The sequence below is a fragment of the Clupea harengus genome, chromosome 16 (assembly GCF_900700415.2).
Source record: "Clupea harengus chromosome 16, Ch_v2.0.2, whole genome shotgun sequence".
In the NCBI taxonomy this organism is placed as follows: domain Eukaryota; kingdom Metazoa; phylum Chordata; class Actinopteri; order Clupeiformes; family Clupeidae; genus Clupea; species Clupea harengus.
Genome location: NC_045167.1, coordinates 11,731,326 through 11,747,143, shown reverse-complemented (window position 1 = coordinate 11,747,143; position 15,818 = coordinate 11,731,326). Strand labels below are relative to the sequence as shown.

The 15,818-nt window shown below is 45.1% G+C and overlaps 1 protein-coding gene across 1 annotated transcript; it reads right to left on the bottom strand.

Moving 5' to 3' along the window:
- Positions 1-6,832: 6,832 nt before the first annotated feature.
- Positions 6,833-14,516, bottom strand: btg1 (B-cell translocation gene 1, anti-proliferative). Its single transcript, XM_012824483.3, has 2 exons — positions 14,096-14,516; positions 6,833-11,194 (listed from the first exon to the last, which is right to left on the bottom strand). The coding sequence occupies exons 1-2, from the start codon at positions 14,238-14,240 to the stop codon at positions 10,803-10,805; spliced, it is 537 nt and encodes a 178-aa protein (XP_012679937.1). The 5' UTR covers positions 14,241-14,516; the 3' UTR covers positions 6,833-10,802.
- Positions 14,517-15,818: the final 1,302 nt, after the last annotated feature.

Below are 15,818 nucleotides of genomic sequence, written 5' to 3'. Positions count from 1 at the left end.
TTTGCTGTGCTTAGCAGGTAGAGATCCATCATTGCCTGGTACAACTATCTTACTGTTATCAGATAAAATCCCTTTATTGTTTACTCTGTATTTCCCCGCCCCCCCCCCCCCCCCCCCCACCCCTTATTGCTGACCGCTAATGGATCTGTTCAAATCAATCAGCAACTTCTCAGCTGCATGGCCAAACTCCCCCTACACCTCCACAGTTATTCATTAGGGAGATCTCGTTTAGGTCCAGGTTGTTTTGCACAGACACACTGGCAGCTTCTGGCATGCAAGATCATAAACGTGTGAGGTAAACAAGACAAAGACAGAGAGTGATTATGTAACTCTAGGTAATTTTTAATCAACGTTCTGTCTAAGGAGAGCAGGTTGGTTCAGCTGTCATGCTAACTGATTGTTATTGAAGAAATGAAGGGGAAAATAACTGTTTCTGTAACTTCGGTTCTATGTTCTTCCTGGTTTGGAGGACAAATGGACAATATATAGCACAGTAGTAAACAGTAAACACAGTACAGAAAACATGTTGAGGTAGGCAGAGAAGTTGCCACAATCCTGTCCCCAAAGAAAGAATAAACATAGGCAGTTTCTCTCTCTCTTTTCTCTCTTTTCTCTCTCTCTCTCTCTCTGTTTCTCTGTTCATCTGTTTTTGCAGGTCTGTTGCATCCTCTCCACTGCAAACAGGAAACAGCTGACAGGTTCTGCTAAAGCGGGTTAGCTCACAGTTCTCAGAAACATGGCAGAGGAAGCGTCACACACAAGATCTCACACATGTGGTGATGTTTACAAGCAGGGGGATTTAAACCTGTGGTGTGTGTGTGTGTGTGTGTGTGTGTGTGTGTTTGTGTATGTACAAGCTTAGCATGCACGTGTTTCCTTGCCCTTTACCTGTCTTAAAACAACGTATCAAAAACAACCAGGTCGAAGAACAAACAAGGCTTTGTCTGAGCCTCTCCCATGCAAATAAGACCTGCCATAAATTAAACAGAGGTGAATGATTTCCCTATACCTGTTTAACTGTTAAGGAAAAAGTTAGGTTGGGTCGATCACAGCTAACACACTGAAGTCTGTATGTCTGACCAGCCTCGAAATGTAATTGTGGGCTTTACATATTAAATGTATTTCACACATGACCTATCAGGATTTGCCTGACTAGTTTATTAATTGAAACGATTGAAAAATATAAATTGCAGTAACCAAGTAATCAAAAACTTAATTTTGTAGATGCCTCCTTTAGTATTTGTTGGCTTGAGTTTATCTGTATTGTTGTGTTGTTCAGTATTATATGCCAGCCATTTTGAAGAGAATCGTTAGGTTAATGGATTAACATACATGTTGAAGTGTAAAAATAGGATAGTGTTGTTACAGGAGAATAACAAGAGAAATGTAGGCAGAGACAGGGTGTGTAAGAGAGGAGATAGACCTTGAGATATTTCTGTTGACATAATGCCTCAGAGTGAAATGAATGTTTTGGTTTCCATCCTTTCCTCGTTGGGCGAGTCTGTTTTTAAGCCTGCGTCAGCATTTCAGCAGCAGTGCCACAGACCAGAGGCCTTCGGGCCATGGGGCGTGTAGTGTGGTGTAGTGTGGTGTGGTGTGGTATGGAGCAATGATGTGTTTTTGCTGCTACGAGTACGCAGTGTGTGTGTCTGTCTAAGCCATGTCAAGTCTGTAGAAGAAAGAAAAACGTTTTTTCTTCTTAGCACATTTTGTCAGAAATACAGTAGGTGAGAATGTAATGTACAGTATGTGTGTTTGGCTAATTTATCTCAGAACTCAATGGTAAGACTGTTGGGAAGAAAGACAAATCCTATTTCAACCTTTGTTTCTCACCACATCACCAGAAATATGTCATCAACACTGAGAGGGTTAGAGGGTTGTCATTGTCCCTCCTGAGAAAGATGTAGACCCCCTGTAATGAAACTAGATCAGTCACATCTGGGCTAGATCAAGGTCTGCCTATGGAAAAGGTCTGTAAAAACACATAGGAAACACGCTTGTTATGTACAATACTTGCATGACACATCTATGGTAAAGAGTTTACATTACAAACAATGTTTTTATGTTACTGTATATGAACATATGTACGTATGTTAACACACTGTTATCATGTATGCTATATAAAAGTGAACATATATGAACTTTACAGACTTTTTCCATATGGGAGATCAGGGCCAAATCTGTTCCTGCATTAACAGCCACTGGTCCGTGCACTCCACTGACCTGCCACAGCCCCAGAGCACTCCAGAGCACTCCAGAGCACTCCACTGACCAGTCACAAACCCAGAGCACTCCAGAGCACTCCAGAGCACTCCACTGACCAGCCACAGCCCCAGAGCACTCCAGAGCACTCCACTGACCAGCCACAGCCCCAGAGCACTCCAGAGCACTCCACTGACCAGCCACAGCCCCAGAGCACTCCAGAGCACTCCAGAGCACTCCACTGACCAGCCACAAACCCAGAGCACTCCAGAGCACTCCACTGACCAGCCACAAACCCAGAGCACTCCAGAGCACTCCAGAGCACTCCACTGACCAGCCACAAACCCAGAGCTAGTCACAGCAATGATTAAGCCCAGTGCTGGAACGTATGTGGAAATACTGGATGCAAATACTCAGGCGTCGCTGCTATGATGATAGGCGTGGGCTGAGTGCTGGTCAGTCATGCATGTAGAGGGTCAGAGGTCATTTTAAAGCCCACGGGGTAAAGGAGGTGTCGCTTTAACTTACAGTCTCTCTGCATTACAGCCGTCTGCTGTGTGTCCTGGCTCTGGCAAGATTATTCATAGCCTGTAAGACACACACACACATACACACAGGCGTATATATACACATACACTAAGACACACACAAACAGAGAGAGAGCGACAGAGGGAAAGAGAGAAAAACAAAGCAGGTGAGACAGGGAGGGGCATGTCACCTGATAAGACACGGGGCGATGTCTCCAAACCGGTCCAGAGTCTAATCTCCGAGGCTGCCCTGGGATACTGACACCCAAAATAGCTTTAGCTAGGTGTGTGTGTGTGTGTGTGTGTGTGTGTGTCTGTGTCCGTGTCCGTGTCCGTGTCCGTGTCCGTGTCCGTGTCCGTGTCCGTGTCCGTGTCCGTGTCCGTGTCCGTGTCCGTGTCCGTGTCCGTGTCCGTGTCTGTTGCTGTGTCTGTGTCTGTGTGTGTGTGTGTGTGTGTGTGTGTGTGTGTGTGTGTGTGTGTGTGTGTGTGTGTGTGTGTGTGTGTGTGAGGGCGGGGGGGTGGGGGTTGAGTAGAAACAGGCACGTTGTCAGGTGGGATGGCCAGGACGGGCGCTGTGATGGGTTCAATCTTAGTCTGCCACTGGGGAACTGCATGAGGTTGTGAAACATTTGTGGGCAATAAAAATTACTGTCAGTTTGTTTACTCTGTGGAACCGCTCTCTTTCTCTCTCTCTCTGAATACCATCTGCTCAGTGCACACACACAAACACACACGCACATACACACTCACACACACACACACACACATGAATTGTGGAGTTCATCCATGTCAGAGCAAAGCCAGGTTATCTCCTGCCACCCTCCCCCCTCCCCCTCATGTCTCCTTTTGTATGTTTTTATGTCCTCTGCTCTTTCTGTTTCTTCTTCTTCTTCTTTTTCGTGTGGCAGATATGGTTGCTCGGCAGAACAGATGTTGCAGGAAAGAGGAAGCAGTGCCTTGCTCTCTGTTTGCAAGGCCTTGTCAGCATCAGCTGGGTTTTTTCCCCCCCTTTGTCGTTTCTTCTTTTTTTTCGTTTAAAGGGCTGCTTGACTCCTCCTCGTCCTCCTCCTCCTCCACCACATATGTGTTTACTGACTCGTACACCCTGTTTACACTTGGTTTTAATGTTTTTTTATTTGTAATTTTAAATGTGTCTTAGGCAATCTGACTACAAGTGGACAGTGCTAAATACAAATGTAAACAACCACTGAGGTGCACTGTGATCCGATCACTCAGACCTCTGGCCGAGGTGGTCTAGGACATGTCTTTCGTAGTGTAAACGCTAATGCGTCCTGATGTGTCCCTGACAAGGACGTAACAGGAAAACGTGACGTAGGCAGTAATGAAATCTTAACACATGTGGTCAGCTGGACACCTTGGAAAAATAGGATAGATACAGGTGTAAACAGCGATGTGTCTCTCTCTCACACACACACACACATACGGGGAAAAAACACACGTGCCACCCTTCACATAACACGCACACACACTCACAGAAACAAACAGCAGCATATGCAAATAGTGTTGGATAATGATTGTTGTTGTTTCAGACTCATAGACTGTCTAATGTTGAAGGCCTGGTTGTGAGCTTTAACTCAACTGTCAATGTTTCACCTACAAAGATGTCACCTACAAGTATTGGGATTTTCACATCTAGCCTTTTCACTGTAACACAGAATAATGTGAACCATGTAAATTACAGAAAGACATGAACTCCCTACTGCTGCCAGGGGCTTTCAGCTGCCTAACCACAACACTTTTGAAACTTTGTTTAGCATGTTTATTTGTAGACCTCCTCTTCATGCTCTTCTGCTAGTATTTCTTTTGCTAGTCATTTTGAACAAACATGCATGTTAGTACAGGCCTTTGAGAAATTCCCCTTGCTATTCCAGTATGTTCACTCTGATACAGAGCATTGGCACCAGAGCAAAGATAATCAAACATGGCATCCGTCAGGCACTGATACTACATGTAATTCAGTGGAACAGGAAGCTGGAAAGACAAGGTGTGGCCATTAAATACAGAGACTATTACGAGTATATGCGACTTATATGAGTCTTCATTACAGTTGAAGTACAACATTGGTCTCATTATTTAATAGCCACACCTTGTGCACGGCAATAACCAAAGTTATGTCATAACCATGTTATAAATATGGCATGCTTAAGTTGATATGTTTAAGAAGAAGAGGAAGCTATAAATGTCCACAAAGTTTAAGACTGAGGAATGCCTACCATTCAATCACAGAGCCTCAAGAAACAGCCGATGATAACAACCAGCCAAGTTTCAGGGATAAACACGGGGCGGCTAGCTGGGAGAGATTTTACTTCCTAACATTCAAACTCTTTCCAGGTGTTCCAACCCATATCCTGTTTGGTTTAATGTGAAATACAATGACAGAAAGTTAAAACAGCCCAGCGAGGAAAGAGGAAAGGTGCGCAGCAGGTGTAGAGAACAAGAGGGGAGGACTGCGTTGGCTCCTGTTGGGCCTGGCATTGGTTGGTTCCTGTGGCGTGCAGGGCTCAGGGCTTTTTCGATCTCCTTGGATAATATTTGTATAGAAAACTGTAAAGTAAAGGCTGTAAAGGCTGTAAAGGCTGAGGGCACACAAGTGAGGCTGGCACTCATATCCACAAAGCACTGAGATCCTTTCTCCCCCCCCCCTTTCTCTCACTCTATCTGTCTGTCTGTCTTGTTCAATCTGAGCTTCTCTCAACCCCTGCCAGAGTTTGCAGAGGTAAAGCCTGGTCTGAAGCTCTGGACAACTTCCATCAGAGCAGAAAAAAAAACAAAAGTTCTCCCCAGGTCTTTTGTCTGTCTTTTGTTTGTCTCACACACACTCTCTCTCTCACACACACACACAGATAGAGAGAGAGAGAGTATTTTCCCCTCCCTTTCTCTCTTCTTGTTAAAACTGACCATTTTCTCTCTTTGGCGGCTGCTAGGCAACCCATGCGATCAGGAGCCTGGAAACACTGCTGTCTTAATCCAGACGTGTTTCTGTGCAGTCAGCTCTTTGTCAGGGATGGCACATTATGTGCAGCTCCCCTTCCACTGTGTGTGTGTATGTGTGTGTGTGTGTGTGTGTGTGTGTGTGTGTGAGCATATACTCCCCACAATGCCTTGTGTTTGATCCTCTGCGCGTTGCCACATAGCGCATGCTATTTTAAACTGGGGAGAGTGGTGGAGACGAACATTCCTTTCTTTTTAGGGGAAAAAAGAGAGTGAGAAAGCTCTGTCCTACATTCATTTGTGTTGTTTTCTTTCCCCTATGCAGGAGCTTACAGGACCTCTCTTGGTGAGCCAACCAGCCTGAGGGCCTGTTGCAGACACGAGTGAGTGTCTCCCATAGTCAGGAAAGGTTTAAAAGCAAAAGGCAAAGCTGGCACTCCCTTAGTCCCTTAGGCCGGTTCAGAGGAGAAATAGCCATTAGCCCGCAGCTCAAGTGTTTAATCCACAACAGTGCATTGAGCACACACATCTCCCCTGCTCGTGTTTTAGTGGTAACGCACTGTGAAGAGCAGGAATTCAGTTTATGGTGGAGAAAGCAGAACTGTTTTTACAGGGAAGTGTTGTGGTAACCAGCGACTGGGTCAAAGAAAAAGTGAAAAGTCTTGTCAATGTGACGGTGGGTGTTCAGAATAAGTCAGGACAAAACTGTTGCTCAGTGGCATAAAATATGGTAGTTTTTCATCCCATCTGGTGGAAGAAGACAATTCCCCCCACCCCATCCCAACCCTCCTCACAGCTATTTCCCAAATCATCGGCTAATTCGCTCTGTGTACTGAACAGCTGTTCGGCAGTTTCCAGCTCCCCTTGAACCATCCGACTCTCTACATGCATTGCCATTAGTCCATTTCGTTGCCTCTGTACTTGTACTCTGTGCAATGACAATAAACTGAATCGAATCCAATCCAATCCAAAGTGAATCGAATCCAATCCAATCCAATCCATTGCTAGGCTAAGCCATTTCCTCCATTTAAAACAATGACCTGAGAAGATGAAGTAATGATTTTGATAATTTGGTTATCCTTTGTTAGCTTGTAAAGGGTGTGTGTGGAGGGGGCGGATGCTAACAAATAATGATCCAACTCCACAGGGTGTTTATGTTTGCCAAGATAGGAAATCTTTTATTACAGAGAAAAAAAACTTTTTTCCAAAATATAGAAATCTGTACAACTTCCGCACAATCAATTTACATGAACTGTACAAATTTACAGCAGTTCATAACAACATACCCAAGGAAAAGAACACAATAAAGATGTACTGACAGGATCACAAGATAGAGACAGCTTTTCATCTTGGGTAGCGCAGATTTTTTTTGTTTTGTTTTCTAAAGTAAAAAAAAAAAAAAAACCAAAGGACAAGTCTATCTGCACAGAGAGGAAACTGATCTTTTTTTTACCAAAAGAACTTTGGTCCTTGCCAACACTCCCGTCACGAATGGCTTCACCTTGGAAACAGTTATTTGTGTTAAAATCTGAAATACAAAAAGGAATACATCGAAACATCTCAAATAAAAACATCAATTATTGGCACTTCCCATGTGTCATGTTGTGTATTCTACCATATGTTGTACAATAACATTACATTCTACAAATATGTAAAACACCCCAAATGCGAAAGTGGCAATAATTTTTCCTCCAAAATCATCGATGACAAACCGTGACAAGAAAACGACTAATTCCCTTCCATGTTTCACATCCTAACATGCACAACTCTTCCATAAGGGTATACTTGAATGTGTGAGGCCTGAGTTTGGCAATACATTCCTGGAGACACCTCACGTCTCAATGTCACATAACTTCAACTTCGACATAGTGCATTTTATGTGCTATTACCCTCGACTATAAAACGACGTATGACACAACTGATTACTATGTGCACAAATGTAAGCTAAACGCTTGCAAGCTTCAGATTAATTAACTTGTCGAAAGATATTGAGAAGAGTAGGGGCTCGTGGCGCATGATTTAAAACCACGTATCAGGTGTCAAATCAAATTCTGATGTTTGGTTAAATCACATTGGTGGCAAATTGAGACAGCACGTGTAATAGAGTGAGAGAATGCTATTTCGTTGTGTGTGTACATTTAAAAAAACTGCAAGTCTGCCACTGTTACTGGCAACATGTACTTATGCTGTCTACATGTACGATTAACGTCATATTAAATTTAGTGAATCTGAGCCAAAAGTCTTTCAAATCACATGGGGCTCAAAGCTACGGGGTCAGACTCGAGGTCACTGTCTGTTCGGCCCTGTCCATCTGCTCAACTCGCCTTCCCTACTTCCTACTCTTCATACACTGCTAACCGGGCCCCGGCTGATATAGGATGCCGGTGGGGGGGATGGGGATGGCCGCGTCGTGTTGACAGCCTGGCTCCGTTACCCTTGATCCCCCGGGAGAGAGGCTTCGCAGCATCCGTGTAGGACTGATGAGCAGCGTTCAGCCTCAGCAGCATTCAAGGCCGGACATAGTCACTGGCCAGAAAGCGCACACCGAAGCTTCCCACGCCACAAACAACCTACACAGTCCGTTTAGGTTTCTACTGTACCCTTGCACATCCAACCATACGGGAAACACTTATGTAAACAAACGTGCAGCACAGCCACTTGCAGCAGATTCCCTGTGTAATAACGAAAACCAACGCAGTAGTCGTCAACTCCAAAGGAAAAACAGAACTCAATCCAGTAGACTGCTTCAGCATGACAAAAAACCTTTCCGCTCCACGATGACCTTTCCACTTTCGACCATGTGGTTCTTTCAGTAAGGCTCAGAAGATAGTAGGGGGGAGTGGGGGGATCAGGAGGGAGCGCGCTCAGTGTGTGCTGGTTTAGTCTTCCCTCGTATGGGGGGGGACGGGACGGGGCGGGGGTTGTGGAGGAGGGGGGACAAAGGGGTAGAGCCAGAATTTTGGGGTTAAGTAATAGCTGCCCTGGACTAGGATCCGGCTCACCCGCCCTCCCCTCCACCCCCCCTCACGGCCCACACCCCCCTGAGAGGGAAAGGGAGGTGATATGTGTCACTGCGCGCTCCCAGCAGCTTGGGGAAGGAAAGAGGGCAGAAAGGGAAGCGTGGGGTGGATGGTTAACAGCACCGTCTCTCTAAAGGGGGAACAGCCGTTTGTGTGCCGCCCCTCACTTGGACTCAAGCACCCTGGCAAGACCAGTGATTAAGAAAAGAGGGGCTGCTGCTTCTGCTGCCGCTGTTGCTGTTTGTGATGACCCTAGGAAAATGGCTCAGAGACAGCTGAAGAGCCAAGCGCCACCCGTGGCTTGGACAGAGACCCCCCCCCCCCCCATCCCACTCCAGACACATACCCAACACCCACCCATTCCCTCCTGCTGCACCCACAAGAGGTTCCGTGTTCCCGTAGGTCACAACTAACAAACACTGGCAATTCTTTAATTTGGAAATGGACAGTCAGTGCTTCCTCACTTCATCACTATTTCTCTCTCTCTCTAAGTTCGAGCTTTTCACATAACCTCTAGAAGATTTCTACAGTCACATATGGAGCGCAGTGCTATGGTGTAATAATAAATCAGTACAACGACTTGCACTTGGTCTGTGTGAGTGTGTGACTGTGTGTGTGTGTGTGTGTGTGTCTCACGACTGCTAAAAGCTGCACAGCACAGGAACACAACAAAACACAACAAAACAAAAACGATCTGAAATGTTTAATCTTTTGTCTACACCTTCGCCTATTTTTTTCCCACGTATCAAACCTAAAGTTACAGCATCCATGTAAAAAGCTTCTCTGGAGGAAATGGTCTTGGCGAGAGAGGGCAACGCAACGAAACGAAAACAAGCAAAACCAAACGAATGGACCCTGGGCTTCGGAGACACCCGGGACATCGGAATGCAGCGGGGTGCGAGGAGGTCGAGAGGTCAACGAGTACATCCCACGTGGCCCTACTGTCAAAAGTGCATTCAATGTCATTTCTTAGGGGGTATGGAGGGCAGAAACGAAACGACACATACTCGCGCCTTCTCTCTACCTTCAACGGCAGGGACCGCTATGCTACATACTTACATTTGATGTGTGTGTGTGGGGGGGGGGGGAATTCGATTGTGATTTTTTTTTTCTCCAATATGACATTCATCGAGCGGGAAGGGTGTGTGAGCACAGCTCCTCCCTGGAAACAAAAACAAGAAAAGAAGCGCTATGCGCGTGCCAAGGGGTGCGTTGGTGACACAGCGATGGTAACCATGGTAATAGGTATCGCAAACGCTTCCCCCGCTGCGCCCAAAAAAAACGCACCGTAAATGGTCAGAGTGCTTTTTGCAGTTCTGTGTTTTGGGGCCTCCGAAGTCCAGTACGAGAGCCGATGTCCATCCAGTGCTCAATCATAAGGAAAAAAACAAAACAAACATAAAAATAAACAAAACCAAAAAAAGATTGCCCTGTGGTCCAACAGAGTAGTTGTCTTTTAAGAAGTTTTGAAATGGGCATGGAACTGAGGTCTGGACAGGCATTGGCTCAAACTGGACTTCAGACGCCCCGTGTCACGTTAAAAGAGAAAAGAAAACAAAGAAAGAGAGAAATATAATATAATTTCAATCTATTTCTTTCCTTTCCGAGATGCATCAGTTTCAAGCATCCTAACAGTAGCTCTTTACACAAAGAGGTTTGCGGTGATGGTGGTGGCAGTTATGAAATAAAACCATTTGTTATGAAAATAAAAGTGCAAATTCAACATCAATAAGGAACATATATATATATTTTTTAAACAACCCTGCCGTTTCTGGCTTGGCTTTGCCCAGGGAGGGGCAGACACTCTGCTGGTCTTATAGCTGCCCCAGTGTGTATCACTACAACATCATCTCCTCACAATCCCCTCATATACAAGGGAACCTAATGGCAGATCCAACGACAAGAACACCAACAACTTGAACGTAAGAGACAAGTGAAATTAAAACCTGTGAGGTTTCCATCACCTGTACGATAGGCCACATCCTCTGCTTTTTTTTCCTCCTCCTTTTCTTTCTTTTTTTTCTGTTTCCTTATTTCATTTTTTGTTTGCTTTTTTTTCTCGTTATCTTAAAAACCGCACCTGCCGTATGCCTCAGCCGGCTTAGCTGGACACAGTCATCATGCTGTACCCTTTGGAGGGGCTGGTTCGCCCCAGCAGTTCTTCCTTGCAGCTCATGTGAGTGTCCACCAGAGAGGATATGGAGGAGGCCGAGGTAGCGGACGCGTTGTTGACGCTGCCCCCGGTGTTTACAACAGGCTGGGACTCATACAGCACGCAGATGGAGCCGTCCTCGCCAATCCGGTAAGAGACCTCGAACGGATCGACCCAGAGGGTGAGCTCACTGGGCAGGAGCTGGTAGAGCTGCTGGATAGTCAGGCCGATACGCAGGGCCGCTTGGCCCACCAGTGGGTCCATCTTGTGGTTGATGCGAATGCAGCGGTAGCCGGAGCCCTTGCAGGGACGGTCAGGGAACCAGTGGTGCTTGTATTGCTCTGTGGGAAGGGATGGGAGGGGCGGGGAGAGGGGGAAGGGACACATATACACCATATTGCCATGAATATTACATGATGATGACTGGTGATGCTATGATAATCACAGGTCCTGTGTTGAAAATATTAGAAGGAAAAATAATGATTGGTTGATAAACAGCCATAAATCTTGCCCTGCCTACGTGACAAAGAGAGTGAGAGCGAGGGGGGGCGGGGTGCAGTATCTGATTGCACAATCCCCCCTGGCCTATCATCTCAAAGTCCTTCATTGATGGCTGAAGTCCTTGCACAGCAGTCAAAAGGAACAGCACCCATTTTTTAAAAGGGAATATCCTACGCCTAACACTAGCTAGTTAGCCACAAAAGGATCCCTTTCGGACATGCTAACACTGTAACCCTGCCATTGTGACTTTTGTCTGCGTGCTGTCCTACATACGTTGAGTGACATAAGAAAAACACCATCGCTGCCAAAGGCGTAAACAAACAACAGGAAAAGCCCTGCTTTTGTGAGCTGGCCTGCTTCTATCATTACGGGATGCATGTGTCACATTTATATGTGTTGTTGTGGAGGAAAGGCAGAAGAAAAAAGGGAAATAAATATGTATGTCTTCACAGGGCTCTGTTCAGAGACCAACAATGACTTCCCTTTCTGGGTTGGCGTTAGTGGTGATGGGTTTGGCGTAGATTGGGTTTCGGCGAGAGAAAGGGACGAGTCTGAGCGTAGCCATGGCAAGGACATGAAAGACGTCCAGTGCCCAGGAGCCACCTGTGCTCGTCACTCTGATAATGGCTCCTGTGTTATCAAGGGGGACGCGCTGTGCTCGCTTAATGGAGGGCTTGACACAACCAGAACTCGCCAATAAAAGCTCACTGCCTGAGTGGGGTGAACCACAACTGACACAACAGAACAAATACAGCACAGCACAAAGGTCAGAAAAAAGACCCATCCTACTGACAAAAAAAAACTAACGAGGAGGAAGCTGAAATCTAACGGTCTAAGACAAACAACTAAGCTCCAAAATAGCAACTGAAAATGTCCTCACCCATGTCCAAGCACATGTTCTACGGAAATTTTCCGTGACACAAATTCCCCCAAAATATGAAGAAGAAACACATCTTTGTCTGAAGAGTCAAAGAAAATGGCTCCCCTCTTTGTACTACTATGACAAACTGTGACATTTTGCCGTTGTGTTCTGTGAGTAATGTGTAGGTGTTTGTGTGACAACCTCTTGAACAGCTCAGACTGTGGCCTTGTAAACCGTGGCCTTTTTACTGTCAGGCCAGGGTAGGAACCTTTCCTAAGAGACCTACATTGTAAACAGGAAATGGTCAGAGATCTCTTGCAAAAGGGTTGCTCAACCAGTGTTTTCACTCTGATGATCCAGATTTCAATCTGCAACACACACCCTATTAATCCATTACTGTAGCACAATAGGGCTGTGTACATAATGCTAAGCAGAGAGATAACTGGCCTAGTTCAATCTCAGCCATCAGGGATTGCTGTGTTCTCCCCCCCCACCCACACACAAAACTCGTCAGCCTCCGAGATGGAGTGCCACTGGGATAGACAAAGAAGTGAGCACGTATGTCAAAGTCCCCCTTGCCCAGACCCCTCTTTGCAAGGTTTATACCCTCCTGCCCCCCACCTTTACTCCCGCCGTAACCGCCCCCCCCCCACCTTTACTCCCTCCGCAACCCCCCCCCCCCCCCACCCTCACTTCTCTGACACCAGTACATTCACCATGGCCCATCCCCCACTCCTCAACTTCTCTGCTAGTGGCCAATTTCTTTCTGAGCACGGGGCTGTTTACAAACATTGCACCAGTGTGGAGTGCCTGCAGAGAGCTAGTTTTAGCTGCTAGCTGAGAACAGTCTCGTTAGCTCACTCTATTACTACAATGCGCTGCCTAGAAGAGCTTGGGCTACTCTATGCTTTTGCCATAATGAGGTTAATATTACCACCGCGGTGCCAAGCATTGTTTAGTTCCAACTGTTGAAGGATGCCTTTAAAAAAAAGAAACACTGAAAGAACGTAATGAATCCTTTTTGCTGTTGTTATGATGACGGGTGCCCTAGAATCTATTTTCAGAAAAATATGAGAGATTGTTTTTAATATATATTCCCAAAAGACTATCAAATATTTTATAAATACAAATTGTATTTACAAGTTGTATTAATTCTATAGGGAAGTACGATTTGTTTATTAACATCATGTAATCTTGCTTGCGAAAATGTACGCGTATAAGGAAGGCATACATTGTGGAGAGTTCGAACGCATTTGGAGGAAATAAACATGTGTTTAATAATGCATTTTAAATGATAATGTCTGGAAAAAACGTCCAATGGTTTATAGCCAGAATTTGTTGATGTGTTGTCCAGTTTTTGACTGCCCTACATATATCTTTCGTTTCCTTGTTGGCTGCGCATTACGTAATTCTTCTGCCTGGTCCCGTTCTCCTGGGAATAGACTCAACCATTCTTCAGCAGAGTATGACCAGTAGGCGCTACAGTCTATACGTAGGCTATGCCAAAGAAATAAACTACTCTTTTCAATTTGAACCTCACACGTGAAATGCCGAAGTTAAGAAACAGAGGTAAACAACTCCATTTTCGTTTCGATTATAGACAGATGGCGTCGTCTAAACTAACTGCGCTCAGGATGAGTGTGAGCGAACATAAGCTAGCATGAAAGGAAATCTATTTTGGCTGTGCATCCGCTCTATAAGCCTCGAGCCATTTATGCGTCCCAAAGTCTTTGTTAGACCAAGGTTTCTCAGATTGTACATCAACATAAATAATACAAAAAAAAAGTTTCAAAATACAGAGAAATATAAAAGAAGACATACACAATAACAACAACACCATAATGACGGCATTTTCCTCGGGTTTGTTGAAAAAGCTTACCGGACAAAATATCCTGTAAGCTCTGGCTGAATGTCTGAAGCTGTCTGTCGTTTACGTGACCTTTTATCCGCAGAAATCTGGACAGAAAACCGACGGCTGCGGTGATCTCTGGCTTCATCGTTCCACGAGCACAAAGGGTATGCATTGAGAAGGCAACGGCGACACGGCTCCCTGCGCTTTATCTCCGTTCCTTATCGCGAGTGCGCCTTTGTCACCGTGCGGATTATGATCCTTGTCCTTCGCGTATTTTATCTCTCTCAAGCCTATGCAGGGCATTTATTTGTCGAATCAGGGGGGATTTGGTGAGCGAGAGTTCCGGGACGGTACAGTGCAGTCGGAGCTTGATGTTTGTAAATAGCTTCCAAGGGACTCCCTCGCGCAACGCTTCCTTCTTCAGAGTGGAACGAGCTACGTGCGAAGTTGGGTTATATACCGCCCCCGCCAACCGCGACGCCGCATCAGCAGCAACAGCAACAAAATAGCACCAATCACCGAGGCGCGCTCCTTAGGAGGAGTGAACCTGGTTGCGTCACGTCTCTAGAAATAAACAGAGCATAGGACAGACTGATGTTAACCCCTTTCGTATCCGAGATCGACTAAAGCGTGTTTTTGTAGCTGCTCAAAATTGAGGAAGTACACATATAATAATAACGAGGTAATAGTTGCAACAGCGAAAGGCATTTTAACATCCGTCAACACTTTTTCTTTATCCAAAGCATTTCATGAACAATTGCATGTGCCGAATGGAATGACTATCGGTGGTTTTCCGTAACCTAACATGTCAAAGGAGCACGGACAAGGAAGCCAAACAATAGACTTGCTACAAAACTCCACTGTCTTTGGTTTGAAGCTGGCCCTGCACTTCACTGTGTTTTTAAGGTATTGATGTCCTGTGTGTAAGGTGTCCCTTAAGTTGTTGAGTACTATGTCTGCATATATATATATATATATTTATATATAAATCCTCTCGTGCTCTCTTTCACCCTCTTTTCTTTGTTCAGGAGAAAGGCATTCCAATAGATGTAATTACAAATGGAAAACAATGACCTTTTCTCAAATCTCTAATAAATGACATTTTTTTCACATACCAAAAAAATGGTAATGGCTGTAACAGGCATATTCCAAGAGGATATTGACTGGACTGAGTCTTTGTTGAGTTTGTCTGTCAACAACTTTCATTCTGACCCAAACAGCCCAGAGCACGTCATGTAAACTCTTGCTATAATAGTGTTTACACGTACAAATATACAAACTCGATTTTCCGGAAGAAACAGATAACACTGGAGAAAACAGTTTTTCTTCACTGTTGTGTGTGCTTCCCTCTATACAGTTGTCATTATCCCTTAATAATATCATAATTCACATGAGTCCTTTATGAGGGTTTAATATACAGTCTGTGCAAGTCAAATTAACTGTGGGGTAAAATAGAGCTTACCTGCTAATGTGTGCCAATTGAATATGATTGTGAGTTGTGTGTGCCCCAGACACAGACTACTTTTAAACTTTACTGAAAGAGAGAGGGAGAGACTTATGGACCATATAGCACTTTCTCAGTTCTTAAGATGAGGGAAGTGTGTATGCATGCATGGATATGAGAGGCCTAAATACCCTTTTCAGTGTGTGTGTGTTTGTGTCTGTCTTTGTGATTAGCAGTTGAGGGGCACCACAAGTGTGTGTCCAATCAAAACCCACCAGCAAATGCGTTTCAGTGGCCTAATTCAGC

Bases quoted from the DNA above. Each gene is read 5' to 3' on its own strand.
- btg1 (XM_012824483.3), bottom strand. From the start codon at position 14,240: ATGCATACCCTTTGTGCTCGTGGAACGATGAAGCCAGAGATCACCGCA. The intron at 11,195-14,095 runs GTAAGCTTTTTC...CCCTTCCCACAG, and splicing joins CTTACAGGATATTTTGTCCG to AGCAATACAAGCACCACTGG.